The 18,703-nt window shown below is 55.9% G+C and overlaps 1 protein-coding gene across 1 annotated transcript; it reads left to right on the top strand.

The window, feature by feature from the left end:
* The first annotated feature begins 1,843 nt into the window (after nucleotides 1-1,843).
* SSTR3 (somatostatin receptor 3) lies at nucleotides 1,844-8,728 on the top strand. Its single transcript, XM_033118762.1, has 3 exons — nucleotides 1,844-2,528; nucleotides 2,742-2,890; nucleotides 7,014-8,728. Exon 3 carries the CDS (start codon nucleotides 7,050-7,052, stop codon nucleotides 8,319-8,321), a length of 1,272 nt encoding a protein of 423 aa, XP_032974653.1. The 5' UTR covers nucleotides 1,844-2,528; nucleotides 2,742-2,890; nucleotides 7,014-7,049; the 3' UTR covers nucleotides 8,322-8,728.
* The last annotated feature ends 9,975 nt before the right edge of the window (nucleotides 8,729-18,703 follow it).

The raw sequence follows: 18,703 nt of genomic DNA on the forward strand, positions 1-18,703 counted from the left end.
AGAGAGGCCTTCTGAGATCACCCATCTAATGGCGAATGAAAGACTGAATGACTGACTGACTGACTGAATGAATGAATGAATGAGGCTGGGTGTGCCTGGAGCATAGGTAGGCAAGGGAAATCAGCAGAGGAGGAGACAGGGGCAGGTGGCAAGGCTGGAATGGTATAAAGCCTGGTGGCTGAAGAGAAGCCACAGGAGGCCGTGGGCAGTGCCACGGAACCCCTCCCTCCCTGCCAGGAGCTGCCACAGAGCTCTCATACTCCTCATGAACTTATACAGACAGAAGACTGAGGCCTGGAAGAAGGGCCTTGCCCTGGGCCCCCAGGCGAGTGGAAGGACAGCGTCAAGGGGCTGGGGACTCCAGGCGCAAGCAGATGTGTCCTGGGTCCCACTGTGCGCTGCAGCAGCCGGGATGGCAGGCACTTCTGGAAGAAATGGATTCCTGGTTCTTTGAAGACCTACTACATATCAGCCCTGGGGACCTAGTGACCAAGCAGGTGCAGCCCTGATCCTGAGGATGGGGCCTGGATGGTGCCTGGCACACAGCTGATGCTAAATACAGACTCATTCCCTTCCTCCTGCCCTTCCCTGACAGCTACCCGCTTGCCCTCCTGAGTAGGGGTCAGGCCGCTTGGTGGCAAGGTGCTGGAGAGTACACCTTTGGCACAGGCTGTTGGGTTTCTCCACTCCCTGGCTGTGCGGCCTGAGTAAACTGCTCTCCCTCTCTGGCCCCAGCTTCCTTATCTGTAAACTGGATGCACTAACTCTGCTTAGCACGGTGGGTGTGGCGGAGAATGTGCGTGAAGCAGAGGCTACAGTATTAACAAAAATAGCCTTCATTACTGATTGACCGTTAGGGGTTTGTAATGCTCCCATTGAGAGAGGCTCTTAGGATTGATTTAGTCTCACCTCCCGTGACCCAGATGAGGAAACTGAGACCTAGAGTGGGGACACCGGGCCCAAGGTCACGTGGCCAGTCAGCACAAGCCGGGGCGCAGTGTCAGGAGCAGCCAGGCCTGTGCTCAGGCCCCAGGCAAAACATCTTAAACCCCGGGGCCAAACCTGCCACTGCCCGCTTGTATGCAGCCTGCCAGGTAAGAATGGCTTTTACAGATGACCATTTGCAACTGATTTGATGAGGGGAGAAACGAACTTTGAACTCCAAGAAAGCCAAATGTTATTCCCTGCAAAAGAATTCTGTTCTTCTCAGCAGTAGACCTGTATTACAAAAGCTTGTTGTCGATTATTATTATTCTATTTTGAATTTTGTCAGTTTACAAAGGATAGACATTTGTTTTCTCCTGTATCACGTCTTTGATTTTGCCTCCTGGACCTCAGAGCCTGCCGTGTTTATTCTTTACCCTGTCATTCCACGCCTCACCCTGCCCGCTGCCTTCCAGACTCAACCAGTCTCAGGACTAACGACCCCCACCTGGCCTTCCTCTGTGGCTGGTGTCTAGCTTGTGGCTGGTGAATAGGACTTTGGACTCCTAGTCCAGTGCTCACCCCATACTCCCAGGCCTCTTGGTGACACTGCTCAACCCCACACCCACCTGGCCTCTGGACCCAGCTGTCACCCTGGGGGATGTGTGCCACGGTGGTCTGGGGGGTTGCGTCTGGCCCCTGGCTCTCAGCCCTAGCTCCCCTGAGCACCACACTTCTCTCAACCCCCTGTGGGAGCCAAGGCCAGCGTGGGTGGCTGAAATCTCCCCGGTAACAGGGCCTGCCCCCCACCCCCAGCCTCCTCCCCTACCCTGCTGTCCCTCCTCCCTCACCCCAGCACCTGCTCTCCAGCCCCTCAGCCCCTCCTCCCAGCCCCTCCCTCACCCCCATTCCTGCTCCCTCGTTCCCTGGCTCTCCATGTCACCATCTGTGGCACAATCCTTCTCTGTCACTCTCCCTGCCACCCCCTCCTTCTCCTTCCTCGCTCTCTATTCCTGCCTCTCTCCGCATCTCTCCCTCTCGCCCCTTCTCTCGCTCTCTTTCCTCCTCCTTCTCTTCTCCCTGTCACGCATTTCGCATCACTCCCCCTCATTCTGGCTTTCCACCCACTCACTGTTCTCTCTCTCTCTCTCTCTCTCTCTCTCTTTCTCTCTCTCTCTCTCTCTCTCCCCACCTCCGACTGACACCCCTTTTCCCTCTATCTCTATTGGCTCCTTATAGTCCTCTGGTCCCCATTTCTCTTCTTTCCTTGGGAGGCTTCTTCCTCCACCCTGACCCCGGGCTCCCGCTTGCAGAAGCCCATCTGTGCCCCTACCCTCCAGGAGGAGTCCTGGAGATGGGGGGTGACGCACCAGGCGCTGGTGGGAAGTCACGGCCGGAGACCAGATGGGAGAGGCGCTGTGGGCAGACGTGGCTACCACAGGCCTAGGAGGGGGCCCGGGCCGCAAGCGGTATAGAAGTGGGCATTGTGTGGGGATCCCAGCTACGGGGTGCTCTGGGGGTACCTGGGGACTGGGCAGGGAGACGGGGCATCAGAATGATAACCAGCTTGGCAGCAAGGAGGGGAGCCCTCACCCCACGGGCAGGTAAGGAGGCTGGGGCCAGGGTGGGGTCCCAGAGGGTGGGGTCCTGGAGTCCCCCCTCTGCCCAGAAAGAACTTGGGAGGCTGGAGCTGGGGGCTGGGAGAGGGTGGAAGGCTCAGGGAAAAAGGCCCTCCTGTGACCTCTTGGTGGGCTGCAGGGGTTGGGGGGGACACCAATCTTGGAATTTGCCATGATTCTAGAATCTTGGATTCACAGAACAGCAGTGTCAGAGCTGGAAGAAACCAGATGCATCGTGTCACTTGGCCCCCTCGGCTCACCTGCTGGCCTTCCTGACTGAGCTCCCTGTCTGTGCTGGGCACTGTGCTCAGCACATTCCCACGTAATCTTTACAGCAAACCTGGGAGGTGGGTACGCTTGTCTTCATTTTCATAGGAGGAAACTTGAGGTCCAGAGGAGAGAAGTGACTTGCCCAAGGTCACACAGCAATTTGGCATCATCGCTGTGTGGCAGAGCCCAAGCCCCCAACCTAGGGTTTGTGGGTGTGTTCCTGGGGGTCAGATCCCAGGCCTGGGATGGGAGGGAGTCCGTTGACACTGACTAGCACAATCTGGGCCTGTTGGGGGGAGGCCCAGGGGAGCAGAGGGCAAGCAGAGTGCAGAGTCGGCCAGCAGCCTGCATTGTCCAGGGCTGTTCCAGTCCCTGATTCCTCTCAGCAGGGTCAGGAGGTAATGGTTTAGAAGCAGGCACAACTGGGTTTGAATGCTGACCTCCCACTCACCAGCTGGGTGACCTTGTGCAACTTACTGAACCTCTCTGAGCTTCAACTTCTTCCTCTCGAAAAACCCTCCCTCATGGTCTCTGTAAGGATTTCATTATGTGAGTTTGAGGGCTCTATCCAGGAGCAACACCTCAGCTCACTTGGAGCTCTACTCGCTGAACTTCTTGGTCTGTCCCTGATTCTCAATGTTCTGGGTATGGAGCTAGGTGCTTGGGTTAAAGAAATAAATAGTTCCAGATCCCTGCACCTGAAGGCTAGCACTCTAGAGGGGCTGGGGGCAGACACATGGAGAACCACTGGGGTGTCTGGTGTCCCTGAGGTGCCATCCTAAATTGCTGTGGGGCTCAGAACAGCCACTCTCCCTCTCTGGGCCTCCATCCCCTCCCTAACCATTCTCCGAGGAGTCTACCCCCAGCTTTCAGACAAGCTTGTGCCAAAGATAAACCAGACAGGGAGGAAGAGTCCTTCCTCCCCCAGGATGAACTAGATCATGCACAGTATGCCAGCTCCTTAAAGAAAAGGTGGCACCAAAATTGCAGGTCTGGCTGTCACTTACAGAAAAATGTCATTTCCCTGCTTTTGGCACCCTGGCCCTTTGAACTTCAACAGGGAAGATGGGCCCAGGTAAGGGTGGGGGCAGGGCACCTGTGGGGGAGTGCCGGGGCTCGTGGAGGGGCTGGGACAAAGCCAGGGCCTGGTGGGTCTGCTGTGTTCCCACCAGGGCTACGTGTGCTTGTGTGTAGGGGTGCACATGTGTGTGCTCCGGTGGGAGGGGGGCCGTCCTCAGAGCTCACGTCCAGGCTTCCGTGGGGGAGGGTATCTGTCTCTACCGCCTGGCAATCAGGTTTGCTGGCTCACTGCTCCTCTCTTGGGATTCAGCACTCTCCTTCCTCCTCCAGCGCTGGGTTGGATTTGACCACCCTGTGGGGATGCTATAAAGAGGATCTGTGCGCAGGGAGACAAGTGGATGGATGGGTGACTTCGGGCTCCCTGGTGGAGGAAGCCAGGACGCTAAGGTCCCAGGGTCTGCAAACCCAGGTCTACAAAGGGCTTATTCCAGCATTTTAGAACGCTAATATTCTCTGATTCAAGGACACAGAGTCTAAAGATCTATGACTCTACAACTCTGTTCTAAGAATCTAAAATTCTATTTTTAGGCCTCCAAGTGTCTAGGGATTTGGGTCCATGACTCTAATAGTTCAAGCAAGGAGAGCTCGGAATAGGCTGGTGGGAGAGCTGGATGCCAGCGGGGTGCCCTGGGCAGCTGTGATGCTTAGGCAAGTGCATTCCCCGGGCCTGGCCTCATTCTGCCGGCCTGTGAATTGGAGGTGGATGGGGAAAGGGTCCTCCCAGCGCTGTCCCTTCCGAATGTGACCAGAGCACGTGGCCCCCCTTTGTTCCCTGTATATGCAGTGGCGATGACAGACACTAGTGTCTTCCTCATAAGACCCCATAAGATGTAGCACGTCACCAGCTTAGTCTGGAACCTGGCAATCAGGATCAGTGACAGGGAGCTGGCAGCACTGTTACAGTCCCACGAGCCCACTGTTCAGATAGCCTCTCTGTTAGTGCCGCTGTCCCCGGCTCAGGAGAGCTGATGAGGGTCTGGGTGATGAATGGCTTGAGGAGAGTCTGGGGGGGTCTCCCCCCAAGCTTAGAGGAACAGGAAATAGGGGTGCTCTGAGCCCAGTTTGGGGTATCATTAGGATAAGCCACAGCCAAGGGTTTCTTTGCCATTCTTGGCATCACTTGCCTGGTGCTCAGAGCCCTTGGAAGCCCCAGGTCATTGGGCAGGGGCACCCCGGCACCCCCCTGCCCACCCAGAGGTGTTTGCTCTGAGTTGGGGTGCCTCCCCTTTCCAGGAGCTTTGCATCTCAAAGGTGATGTCCTTATAGGGCAATGCGGTCCCCAGTTCCCTCTGGAGGCATTTCAAGCCCAGTGTTGAGATGGCAGGAAGATATTGGGCACGGGGGGAGATTATTAGAAGTGGGAGGTCCAGGCCCAAAGGAGACTCCAGATTTCAGCCGTAGCCTATCACTGGGCCTCCTGAGAGCCAGGAAGTGCTGCGGAGGGAGGGTAGCAAATCCTGAGGTAGGGGGCCTTTCCCAGCAGGGCCTGAATTTCCACTGTCAGCAGTTCATCCCCCCTTTGGAGTAAGATTTGTCCACTCTGGTTCCTCTGATTCATTTCACGCCTTCAACACTGATGTGGAGCTTATTCTTGTGTGAAAGGGACAGGTAGGAGACAGGGGAAAGGTTCAAAGTTGAATAAGAGCGTCTCCACACTGCAGGAGAGTTGAGTCTAGCGGGAAAGGCAGGAGTCCTCATCATGTATGGGAGACACGAAAGGTGCTAACAAAGTAAGTGGGGATGCAGCTTCCCACTGCGCCATCGGGCAGCTCTTACTCACACTTCAAGACCCATCTGAAATGCCCTCTTCTCAGGGAAGCCTGGCCTGCGGGTGCAGGGGCAAGAGGCTATTCTCGTGCCTACCTCCAGTGTATTGTGAATTTCTCCACCACAAGTCCCCCTCTGTGGGGAGAAGGGGTCCCAGCCACTCAACTCCCAGCAGAGTCACAGCCAATCATCCTGGGCAGGACGGGCACGCAGTGGATGGGCCAGACTGAGAAGGTCCCCAAGGGCTTGAACCCCCAGGGGAGGGGTACCCCTGAACCTGTGCTTCTTAATCTGATGAAAGCTCTGGATTCTGCCCAGAAAAGACACGAACACGTGAACTTTCATCAGAGTTTTAGGGGGTCACGGATGCTCTAAGGTTCATCTAGAGACCTGGGTTCCAGGTGAAGGACCTGTACTCTGCAGCAGTATTTTCAAATGTGAGGGCTGAGACCTGTCGGTGGGTGTCTTAGTCTGTTCAGGCTGTAATAACAGATTACCACAGACCGGGGGATGTAAAAACAACAGAAATTTATTTCTCACAGTTCTGGAGGCTGGAAGTCCAAGATCAAGGTACTGGCACATTTGGTGTCTGGTGAGGGCCTACTTCCTGGTTCACAGGTGGCCATGTTCCCATTGTGTCCCTACAGGGCAGAAGGGGCAAGGGAGCTCCCGGGGGTCTCCTTTAAAAGGGCACTAATCCCATTCACAGGGGCTCCACCCTCAAGACCTAATCACCTCCCAAAAGCCCCACCCCCTGATACCATCACACTGGGGGTTAGGATTTCAACCTGTGAATTTGGTGGGGGGACACATTCAGTCTATAGCAGTGGGTGATTCACTTGGGCCTCTGCCAGCTGCGGCCAGCATATATAAAAAGGGCAAGTGTGATTTTATGAAACACTATGACTTCATTGGGTTGCCATGTAAAATGCACTGGCATAAAAATTATTTGAAAAACACTGGTGTACAGAGTAGGGCCTATGATGTCATCGGCCGGCTGCATGATCAACTCATTCCTTTATTGGACATTTGTGGAGTACTCACATTGTGCACAGGTAAAGGGCCACAGTGGGGCACAGGCCAGTGCTGGTCCCTGCCCTTTGGAGCCAGACAAGCACATCCCACACCACACCCTAGCTATGTGATACAGGGCGGTCACCCCACTTCTCTGAGACTCAGTTCCCTCATCTGAGAAATGGGGCTACCTTGCCAGCCTATGCACAGTGAATGAGCTGGTGCATGTCAAACTCTGTCCGGATGCACAATAAGTCACCAAGGTCTGTGTGATGGGGGAGGGGTGGCTGAGGAAAAGCCATCCTCTGTTATGACCCTGTTGTTTCCTCCCTCCTCCAGGCTAATAGCTGGCTGCTGACCGCCCTCCCTTCAGCCATGGACACACCCGGCTATCCTTCATTGGTGCCCACGACCTTGGAAACTGGGAATGCCTCTTCTGCCTGGCCCCTGGATGCCCCCTTGGGAAACATGTCCGTGGCCCCAAGTACGGCTGGGCTGGCCGTCCGCGGTGTCCTGATCCCACTGGTCTACTTGGTGGTGTGCGTGGTGGGTCTGCTGGGCAACTCACTGGTTATCTATGTGGTCTTGCGGCACACAGCCAGCTTGTCAGTCACCAACGTCTACATCCTCAACCTGGCGCTGGCCGATGAGCTCTTCATGCTGGGGCTGCCCTTCCTGGCTGCCCAGAATGCCCTGTCCTACTGGCCCTTCGGCTCCCTCATGTGCCGCCTGGTCATGGCCGTGGACGGCATCAACCAGTTTACCAGCATCTTCTGTCTCACTGTCATGAGTGTGGATCGCTACCTGGCGGTGGTGCATCCCACCCGCTCGGCCCGCTGGCGCACGGCACCGGTGGCCCGCACTGTCAGCGCGGCTGTCTGGGTGGCCTCAGCAGTGGTGGTACTGCCCGTGGTGGTCTTCTCAGGTGTGCCCCGGGGCATGAGCACCTGCCACATGCAGTGGCCTGAGCCGGCGGCGGCCTGGCGAGCTGGCTTCATCATCTACACGGCTGCGCTGGGTTTCTTTGGGCCACTGCTGGTCATCTGTCTCTGCTACCTGCTCATTGTGGTCAAGGTGCGCTCAGCAGGAAGGCGGGTGTGGGCACCCTCGTGCCAGCGGCGGCGGCGCTCCGAGCGCAGGGTCACGCGCATGGTGGTGGCCGTCGTGGCGCTCTTCGTCCTCTGCTGGATGCCTTTCTATGTGCTCAACATCATCAACGTGGTATGCCCGCTGCCCGAGGAGCCCGCCTTCTTCGGCCTCTACTTCCTGGTGGTGGCGCTGCCCTATGCCAACAGCTGTGCCAACCCCATCCTGTATGGCTTCCTCTCCTACCGCTTCAAGCAGGGCTTCCGCCGGGTCTTGCTGCGGCCTTCCCGCCGTGTGCGCAGCCAGGAGCCCCCGGTGGGGCCTCCAGAGAAGACAGAGGAGGAGGATGAGGAGGAAGATGGGGAGGAGAGTGGGGAGAAGGGGGCGGGAAAGCAGGGGGAGGGGAAGGAGATGAATGGCTGGGTCAGCCAGATCACACAGCCTGGCACCAGTGGGCAGGAGCGGCCGCCTAGCCGGATGGCTGGCAAGGAGCAGCAGTTCCTACCCCAAGAGCCCTCAGCTGGGGAAAAGTCGGGCACACTGCACATCAGCTGTCTGTAGGGGTCTGTGGAGGGCCAGGGTAGCTCGCGGACAGGGCAGAGGCTGTGGATGCACCTAGGTGCCCCAGGTGCCAGGGGCCCGTGATGGGATGTTCTGATCCCATTGCTACTGAGACTCACCGCGTGATCTCGGATAGGCCATTTCCCTTCGCCGTTTCCCTTCTCTGAGCCTCGTGTTCTCCTCTGTGACTCAGGGATGGAAGTAATTGGCCTAGACGAGCTCTGCTGGATGAAAAGACTGGAGGAACGTCACGGCGGGGCTGACCGTCCTGAGCAGGGCCCAGGTTAAGGCATAGGTGCAGACTGGCCATCCTCTCAGAGACAGAGCATCCTCATGGATTGATCTGAATCTTGGCCCTCAGAGCGATAAACCGAGGCTGGGGTGTCCTGGGCTCAGAGTCAGGTTCACAGGGACCTGGACCAGGGCCCCAAATAGAAGAAAGTCTTACCCCATCGGGAGGAGGGGTGTGAGATTTCTTAGGCCCCCATCAACTCTCCCCTTCTTGCTACAAGGCCTTGAGCCAGCTCTTCTCTCTGGGCCACAGGCCTCACCTGCTGAGCAACCCAATATCCTGCAGGCCCTCTTGGCCCAGTCCGGCCAGGACCCCTGTGCTCCGGGACACGAGATGAGGGGGTGGGTCTTCCAGGAAGCTTATTAAGTCCAGGTGCAGGGTCCCTTACTGCCCTTTCCGAGGCCTGAGTCAAATTTTGTACTTGTAATTTTGTATTGCTTTTCTTAAAGAGGGACCCCAAACTGCATAAGCTTAGGCCACCCCAAGCCTAGCTCAGCCCCTCTGGAGGCCAGCCGACCAAACCCCAAAGCAGCTCACTTTGTGTCCTGTGGCTGGAGTGGGGTGAGGCGGGTGGAGGGGAGGGGAGTGTGTCTCTGGGTCTTTGAGAGCTCTGGAAACCTCCTCAGAGGAGAAATCCTCCCTGTTCCTCCCTTCGCAGTGACCAAGGCAGGGACCTGGCCCAGGCAGACTGGCATGGAAAGGCAGAGGGTCTAAACAGTGCTGAGAGGAGAAGGAGGAAGAGGAGAAAGAAGAGGTAGAAGGCAGAGGAAGAGGAGGGAGGAGGAGGAAGATGGAAGACAGTTCTGTTCCTTGACATTGAGCTGTCCTTGGCCCCTCTGGGCTGAGCTCAGTTGCTGAATCGGTGAAACTGAGTAGCCAATGCCAGGCCCAACCAGTGTCAAGGAAAGGATGACATCAGGGTAGAAAAGCAAATGCTCTAAAAGGGACAGGGCCAGCCCCCTTGAGGGCCTGCCAATGTTGGTCAGAGCGCTTGGCCTTGACGGTAGCCTGAGGGTAGAGCTGAGAAACAGGGTCTGACAGGTCCGGAGCACGCCTCCTGTCTTCTAAGTTCTCCAGGGTTACAGGTTGGGAAAGCCCAGGGAAAACAAGACAAAAGGAGGCTGGAGTGGGACCATAGCCTAGGCCTGGACTAGCCTGGACTCCCTCCCAGAGACGAACTCTTAGAGCAACAGTGAGACCGGCCCTAGGGAGAGTGGTACCTCTGGCTAAATCCCCCAACCCTCCACCCCACGAAGGGCAGAGGGTCCTCAGGGAAATCACATGAACCACAACTTGGGAAATCTACATCTCCTACTCACTTCTAGATCTTGGCTAGCCTTGACCTCTCTGGGCCTCAGTTTCCCTCTCATAAAAGGGAGGCGGTTGTCCCAGCTTGCCTGCCTCCTGGGACTCGAGGAGGAAAATGGGTCATGCTGGATAAACTGCCACGCACACTGCAATGGGTGGGGATCGGGTGTATCAGATTATAAAGTAGAGGTGGTCCTCCTGCCAGGCTTGACCTACACCCCCTTCTCCTTCACCAGGGACCTCTTTGTGTCCGGCCTTTGGGGATGAGGACACTTCAGGACATGACAAAGGGGGAGTTGGGGTGTCAGAAGCCAAGGATTAGGGAGTCAGGGCTTAGGAGAGTGTGCGGCCCCCTTAGGGGGAAGTAAGGTCACAAAACCAGATCTTGTGTGGAGGTTGGAGGCTAGAGGCCCAGCCCTCAGTCTGGGATTCCCCTGAGCAGGACCTGCGGGTCTGAGGGAAGAGGGCCCTCTGGCATTCCAGCATTCCCTGGCCAGCCCTGCTTTCCTGATTCCTGGGGCAGGTGAGCTTGTTCTGCAAGGGTGGCTGGGCGCCCCTAGGGAAATCCTTTGCTGCTTCTACCCCTAGCTCTTGTCAATAAAGACAGTGACACATGACAATAGCAGTGGCCTGGGGCAATTCCTTTGCCAGGTGCTGTATGTCTAGATCAGCATGCATGAGTGGGCGTGTGTATGGGTGTCTACCTTTCTCAGGATGCTCCCTCTATCCATCTCTCAGCTCTGCCTGCCCAGGCCTCCCAGAGTCCCAGTCCTCCAGGTGACATGGAAGATGCCCCTGACAAGCCTCAGCCTGCAATCGTAGGTCTTGATCCCAAAGAAGTAGATATACTCTCTACCCATGTCCAAACATCAAATTTCACGGAAGAAAGTCGATTGGCTCCAACTAGGTTACATGGTAGCCCTTTGGGCCAATCACCAAAGACAAGGTGATAGAGTGCCATGATTGGCCAGGTGTGAGTCATGTGACCATCCTTCCAGCCAGCGAGAAGGTGAGACACTGTGATGGACAGTCTGGTCTGACCAGTAGGGTAGGAGGTGGGTGGGGGACAGACGCCAATGGCAAAGGGAGGTGAGAAAGGCAGTAACAACAAACTGGAATGGGGGGGGGGGGTGGATTGTGAACCCAGTGCAGGATGCGTAGTAGGTGCTCAGGACATCTCAAGCCATATCCATGAGTAAATGTCTGTTGGTGCATTAACACCAAGGGCCTGCTGTGCATGTGGCAGGTGTGAATGGGGTGGGAACAGAGGACTGCTGAGGGCTAAGGGTTGCATGGGAGTGTCCTGGGCCAGGGTCCCCCCCGTCCTTGCCCCGCTGATCCCCAGCCCCCAAGCTTTCGCACCACACTGCACAGGCAGTGTGTCACCGCCTGTGCATGCTCATGTATGTGCATGTGTGTGGGGGTCCTGATAGCCTTGTCCCTCCAGGCAGGGCCTGTGCCTGATGCATCTGTGTTTCCAAGGCCTGGCAGCACTACGGGACCTTCACGTGAGTATTTGGAATAAATGAATGAATGAGGAGAATTCCATTTCACAATTCTAGGGGGCAATTTGCACACTGTGACTCTAGCTTCCTTTGGATTTGTACAACGTGGTGATTGCATAAACAGGGGGAAGAGCAAGCGGGATGGAAGGGCATTGGATGGGGGTTTGGGGCTGGAATCTGTGGGGCAGGTGAGCTTGTTCTGCAAGGGTAGCTGGGAGGCCCCTAGAGAAATCCTTTGCTGCTTCTACCCCCTAGGGCGAGGGGAGGCTCTGGGGTTGTGAGGCTGAGCATGCAGGAAGGGGTGGTGATGACCCTGTCTGCCTGACTCCTCCTCTCCAGACATCCAAGTTGCTCAGATCCAACACCTTCCCTTGAACTTGTCTCTCAGAGGCAGTTGCTAGGCAACAGCCTATGGCCACCAGGCTCTGGACCAGGACATGCATCAGTGTCCTGCATGCAGAGAGAGCATCAGAGAGAGGAGTTAGGAGTCCGCAGGGCCTGGCGTAGGGGTGGCCAACGTTCCAGGTCCTCAAGCCCTCCTCATCTACAAGGAGGCCACTGTCCCACGGGGAGGTGACAGCCTGGTCTCCACAGGACTCCAGACACAGAAGAAAACACTCTAAAGGTGGCGAGCATGCCAGGCTGTGATGTGAGGGTCTCTCCCTGGAGTTATGCAAGACCACTGTCCCTTCTAGTTCTCAGGGTGCTCCCCTGTCACTGGAAGGCCCTGGTGAAACTCTTGGTGAGTCCACTGGAAGGCTGTGGGGGAACTGCAGCTCCTAAAAGTCATGGGACCCAAAGTCAGGAGGCCTGGACCCTAGGCCCACTCTGCCACGAATCTGCTATGTGGCTTCGGGCCATTTACCTTACCTCTCTGGGCATAGTTTATTAAGTTAATAAAGATTTTCCTAAACACTCACTGTATACAAGTCCCTGCCACTGAGCTGGAATACAGTAGAGGAAAACAGACATGGTTCCTGTGTTCTTGGAGCTCACAGGTAGCCATACAAATAAATGTATCACCATCCAGTGGGGAGGGAAATGAAGTTTGTTCTGGGGGAGCATAATTGGGGGGGGCCAGTGGGGGGCTGCACTGGGAGCAGAGGGTGTAGCATGAGCGTGCCAGCACAAAGACCTGTGCGTGCTAAGGTCTGGAGGCTGGAGGAATACAGTGAATGAAAACGAGAAAAGCAGAGGTGAAGCCCAATGCAGGGATAGAGATTGTCAGACAGGACCCCTAGGAGGTTAACTACTGTTGTGGGTTGACTTGTGTCTCTACACCCCTCTTCACAGTTCATATGTTGAAGTCCTAACCTCCAGTGCCTTGGAGGATGTGACTTTATTTGGAAATAGGGTCGTGGCAGAGGTAAGTAGTTAAGATGAGATCATACTGGAGTAGGGTGGGCCCCGAATCCAATAGGACCGATGTTCATAAGAAAAGATTTGGACACAGGTTCACACATAGGGAAAATGCTGTGGCGATGCTTCTACAAGCCAAGGAACGCCAAAGATTGCCTGCAAACTACCAGAAGCTGGGAGAGACGCCTGGAACAGATCCCTCTCTCCACTCTCAGAAGGTAGCAACCCTACCTGACACCTTGCTCTTGAACTTCCAGCCTCCAGAACTGACAATAAGTTTCTGTTGGTTAAGCCACCCAGTCTGTGGCGCTTTGTTACGGCAGCCTGAGCAAACTCATACAAGTTCCCACCTGCAAAACGGAGACAATGGTCCCTCCACTCCTGGTCTCCAGAAGAATGATGGACTAACTCCTCATTCTTTCATTCAACCAGTATTTGTCGGTCAGCTGCCAACCCCACCAAACTGAAGGCAGAGAAGCACACAGCCTGTCTTTCAGGAACCAAGATAGGAGATAATGAGGCAGCGATTAGGCCCTTGGATTCTGGAATTGCCTGGGTTTGAATCCCGGCTCATTCATTCACTGCCTGTTTGATCTTGAGCCAGTTGATTAAATTTTCGATGCCTCAGTTTCCTCCTGGCTGAGATGAGGATAGGAGCAGATGTCTCTTGTTAGGAGGTTTACATTAGTTAATATTTATAAACAGCTTAGAACAATGCCCAGTACATTGTAAGTGCCATGTGTTAAATAAATGTGAGAAGTGCTTTAACAATCAAGAACCCATCCACGGGTGGGAGAGGAAGTCTCCCCAGGAGGGCTGATAGCCCAGCTGAGTGTAAAGAGGGAACTGGAGTCTGTGCGCAGGAAGGAGGCATGGGAAACCTTCAGCGTCCTGAGAACAGCTATGAGATCCATTTTGCAGCGGCAGACAGGGAGGCCTGGGGTAGTCATGTGACTTGCCCAGGGTCACAGCACCAGACGCAGGACCAAGAACCCTAGTTTCCTAGCCCCCAGTACAGGGTCTGTAGTTTTTCAGAACCACAAAAATGAGGGCCGAGGTGTGAGGAGTGATGCTAGGGGTAGAGTGCGCTTTGAGGCCACTGGTGCCAGCTCCTTAGTGGGTACTGGGCAGTGGCAGACAATGCCCTCAGGCAACACCAAACACCATGAGGGGCAGCCCAGGCCCCATTGGGGACCTTGGTTGCCTCCTAGAGGCCCAGCCACCCTCCAGCGGCCTTGGCAGGCACACAGGTGAATGACGGGCACACACTCATACGCATGTGTGTGCTTGGAGGGTAAGGTCAGCCTTCACTTTTTCACTGGCTCAAAGAAAGTGCCCAGGCCACACTTGGCATGTTCAAGAGTCCCAGACACCTCAGGACCTAGCTCAGGCACTTGGGGACACAGCCTGTAGGCAGCCAGGAGCTCATATGCTCTAGAGCAGGGGTGTCCAAACTTTTTTCAACGGTTTTCACCAAGGGCCATATCCGGTAAAATACACAAACAGCCGGGCCACTCACTCGAGGTGAAGTACACATTGCCTCACCTGGTTTATTTAAGTAAACTAAATATATTTTTGGAATTTGCTGCGGGCCAATTAAAAGTGGATCGCGGGCTGCAGTTTGGACACCGCTGCTCTAGAGCCATCTTGTTAAAGCTGGGGAAAATTCGGCCTTTGGTGAGACATGGCCTCTCTGACCTGCCATCTGCTTGAATGACCAGGAAATATGTCAATATTTGCACATGAGAACTGCTGTCCCTGCCACAGTTGGTCAACACGCCCAGAGCCTGTTTGGTTTCTCCCCCTGTAACAGGAGGGGTTGTCTCTGTGCTCTGGCCTTCTTTCTGCTTATCACACAGGGCGACTCTTTCCTCTCTGGCCATAATAAATGGCGGCAATTAGGAGGAGGACAAAACAAACACACGATGCCCACGACAGCGGCAGGAGCTCTTAGCCGTACAGTCAGGTTCAAACCCCAGCGCCACCACTTCTTAGCCCTGCATGCCTTTGGGCCAGCCTTGGGACCTGTTGGAGCCTGTTTCCTCAACCATAAAATGGGCTCCATCCCCCCATGTCACAGGACTATTGCAGGACCAGGAGGCGGCGGATGGGCCACGGAGTGGCTGCGGCCCAGGCCAGCGTGTGCTGTGTGTCCAGCAGGGGGCGCCGGGAACCTCCCCCTCGCCGCGTGGCGCCTGTCTCGCTGCTTCGCTCGGCCGGACTTAGCTCTATTCGGCCCCTTTCGGTCAGACTCGGCTATGTTCGTCTGGACACGCTGGGCTCGGCCAGACTCGGCTCTGCTCGGCTTCCTCGGCGGCACTCGGCTCTCCTTGGCCAAGATCGGCCTTATCCGGTTAGGCTCGGCTCCGCTCGGCGCTGGACACGCAAAAGCCCCTCCCCCGCGCCAGAGCGGCCCCGGCCTCCCACCCGCGCATTGGGCTTCCGGGACAGAGGACTGGAGGCCGGAGGAGGAGCTGGGTGGCCTTTGTGCCGTCACGCCTGCTGGTGTTCCCGCAGCGGGGCTCAGGTTTTGCTGACCCGTGGTGCCGAACGTGGCCACCACCGGTGGCAGTCTTTTCCCAGTAGTTGAGGCCGGAACAGGTGGGGCTGGAGGGTCTCCCGAGCCTAGGTGGAGGAGTCGCTCCCCTTAATTTTGCCGATTGAGTTGGGGGGAGGAAAGGTTGGCTTTGGCCTCCCGCGCACCTTGGCGACTCCATCATCCTGGCTCTGCCACTAGTTGGCCGTGGGGAGGGAGCCAGGTGCTTCACCTGTTTCCCTGAGCCTCTGTTTCCCCCTGTGTAACAACAGGGTCCAGAGGGCCTGGGACGACACTGGCTGTTTCCTTCTCTGGGCCTCTTGGGGCTTCAGTTTCTCCTTAAAGTGGGATAAATCCCCCAACTCAGATTAACACTTTGGGCCATGGGTTGCGGAAAGCACAGGATGGAGAAACTGAGTCCAGGGAGCAAAATCCACCGAGCTCTAGTCAAAGGAGAGGCCCAGTGCAACCTGGAAGCCCGAAGGGCCGAGCTGCTCTCAAGAGGGAGGGTCGGGTTGGATCCTCTGTGCACTTTGCGGAGAGTGAGATTTGGAGGAAGAAGGGAAGGAATTGGTGTCGCTAGCGCGTCTCAGTGGGCCCTTCTTTCTCCTTCCCCCTAGTTTCCTAAGAAGGGGATGGGACGGGTGGGGGCATCACGCACCGTGGGTGGGATGGGGTGGGTGGGATGGGGTGGGTGCCGGCTGGGATGCGGGCGTCACAGGCCTCCGGGCGCTATCGCTCTGCCCAGTAGGTGGCGCTCACGGGTTCTTTTGTTTAGTTTCTTAATTGTTCTTGGAACAATTGGCTCTGTGACCTGACATTCACAACTCGCATATCTGACTCCAGATATCCGTGTTTTCTGTTCTCTGTCACATTTTGACAGGTACGTATTTTATTTTTTAAATGCACGCAGGGTCCCCGGGGCTTTGTAAGCACTGACTAAATGTCACTATTTTTATACCTTCTCCACACTCGGCACTTGAAGGTGGATGTGGCTAGGAGCTGGGTTCCGAGAGTCAGTGAGTTCGTGCCTCATTTTCCTCATCTGTCTCATCTGTGTGCATGAGGAGACTAGGTTCATGCCCTCACCACATTCAGGGTTTAGGCAGGGAGAAGCCCTGATGGACGGCCAGCAGAGCGTACTCACCGTTGGGTGTTCCACCAGGCTGCTCAGATGGCCTTTGCCTCCTCATGTCGCTCATGCCCAGAGATACCAAGGCTCAGAGGTCGGGAGACATGCCCAAGGTCACACACTGAGAAGGAGGTGGAGCTGAGACCACCCAGTTTTGTCTGCCCCAGGGACGGAGTTCTGTCTCCAAGCTACCTGGCCTGCTGGGCAGGTCTCAGAACGGCTGGGAGACCAAGGGATGATGCCCAAATGGAGGGATTTTAGGCACGTGAAAGAGTGGGAGGAAAAATATTAAAGTACGCTATTTCTGAGTCCTGCTCTGTAGTCTGCCCTGCTTCTAGCCAGCTGCCCTGGACCAAGGCGGACAAGGGGCTCTTTTTCTGGAATGTCGATGTGTCTGGGGCCAAAGGAGCTGGCCCTAGAAACTGGCGAGTCAGGTGCCTTTCAAGGGCTCAGCTTTCTCACGTGTTAAGGGATGACCAGCCTTCTCTCTGCAGAGAGGCTGTTGAATGAGGCATGGAACAGAGTGCTGGCCACATACTAGGCCCTGACAAAACCCTTCCTGTGTCTGTGTCCCCATCCTGCTTCTCTCCAAACGGAAAACCCCCGTCCATTTTCCCTTTCCTCACACGCTAGTCTTTTTAAGCCAGAGAGCTCAGAGACAGCTAGCTGTCTCCCCCCTCCAGTGTTGCTGACTCGGCCCTTTTCTGGTGGCAGCAGAGTGGGGCGGCTGGGAGGGTGGCTCCCCTTGGCTCCTTCCCTCTGCAGCCATGGCTCTGTGCCCTGGGAATGCTGCCTGGGGCAGGGCCACGTAGAGGGCACAGCCAGTGTGGACTGAATTTTCTAGCAGCCATAGTCCTTCCATCTGCTTTCCTTTGGGCCCCCTTGGGCCCCTAAATAGGTCTGGGGGTCTCCAAGTGGGTTTGGGAGGGGGACACAGCACGAAGCTAGAAGTTGAGTGTCTGGCTGTCATCCCAGCTTGGACTCCCATCTGCTGTGTGACCCTGAGCCAAAGACTTGCCCTCCCTCGGTCACAGTACCCTTGTGGGACAGATTAAGGAATTGGATTAGATCATCTCTAAGGGTCCTTCCAGGCCTGGATGTTCTGTGCTTTGATTATCCCCCAAGCTAATAGGAAAACAGGCCCAGAGACGAGAGCTGGTCAAGGACACACAGAGGCTGTTTCATCCTCCACACCTTGCCCAGCTGTGAGTGGGGACTGGGTGGGTTTAGTGTCCAAACCCCCAGACTTTAGTAAATCTCCCTTAGGTCTCTGTACTCCTGCATCTCCCGAGCGCCATCATGTCACCTCTCTCTCTCCAGAGGGCAGACCCTGAACTGCAGCCTTTGCCCACAACCATGCCCATTGTGCCATCGTGGGAAATCCAGTGGGATGGAGAACATTTCTATCCTGTAGGGCGTGCTTCCTCTTCGCTAGCTGTGTGACCTTAGGCAAGTCACATCAGCTCCCTTTCCCAAGGCTGGGGTGGGATTTGTTGAAATAATGGATGTAAAGAGCCTTTGGGTACCAAAAACCCCTGCAAAGAAGAGGCCTGTTCCAGGCAATATGTACTCAACAAATGTAGAATGAGAGCGTGCTGGAGGGCAAGGGACATTTGACAGTCTTTGCACAGGGGTCTCTGGCTGCAGAGAATCAGGGCTACGGCCCTTGCTAAACCTCCCACAGCCCAAACTGAAAGAAGCTGAGGCAGGATGCTGCCCAGGCCAGGGGCACACTCTACAGGCTGCCCTCCTGTGAACTTCTTGGGGGTCATTTTCGTAGGGCAATTGGCTCTAGAAGACCAGGAGGGCAAAATTCCATGCAGAGGAGGAGGACTTTGGCATCCATGGGGATGGGGGTTTTGACCTGGCTGCCACCCTTACCTGATACGTGAGGAGGTAATACCTTCATTGGACAAACCTTTACTGAGCCTCCCATGACTGGCAGGGATGGGACTGGAGACTGGAGTTCTACAGATACTTAGGGTGTCACTTAACCGCTGAGTGGCAGTGCCAGGATTTGAACCTGAGGCTGCTAGACTCCTGCCTGTGCCCTCTCCACTCTTCGGCTTAAGCTGGAGCCCCACCCCCACCCCACCCAGCAGCAGGATTCCAGCCCAGCCTCTCCCTTCCTGAACAACTGAAGGGGCTCTTGCCCCTCCCCCAGCCCACCTCAATTTCCCTGCAAGCATATCAGGGGCCTCCGACCCCTTCAGGCTCTGACTTTATTGGGCCTCTGAATCAAACAAGACC

Source organism: Rhinolophus ferrumequinum, chromosome 10 (assembly GCF_004115265.2).
Source record: "Rhinolophus ferrumequinum isolate MPI-CBG mRhiFer1 chromosome 10, mRhiFer1_v1.p, whole genome shotgun sequence".
Lineage (NCBI taxonomy): Eukaryota > Metazoa > Chordata > Mammalia > Chiroptera > Rhinolophidae > Rhinolophus > Rhinolophus ferrumequinum.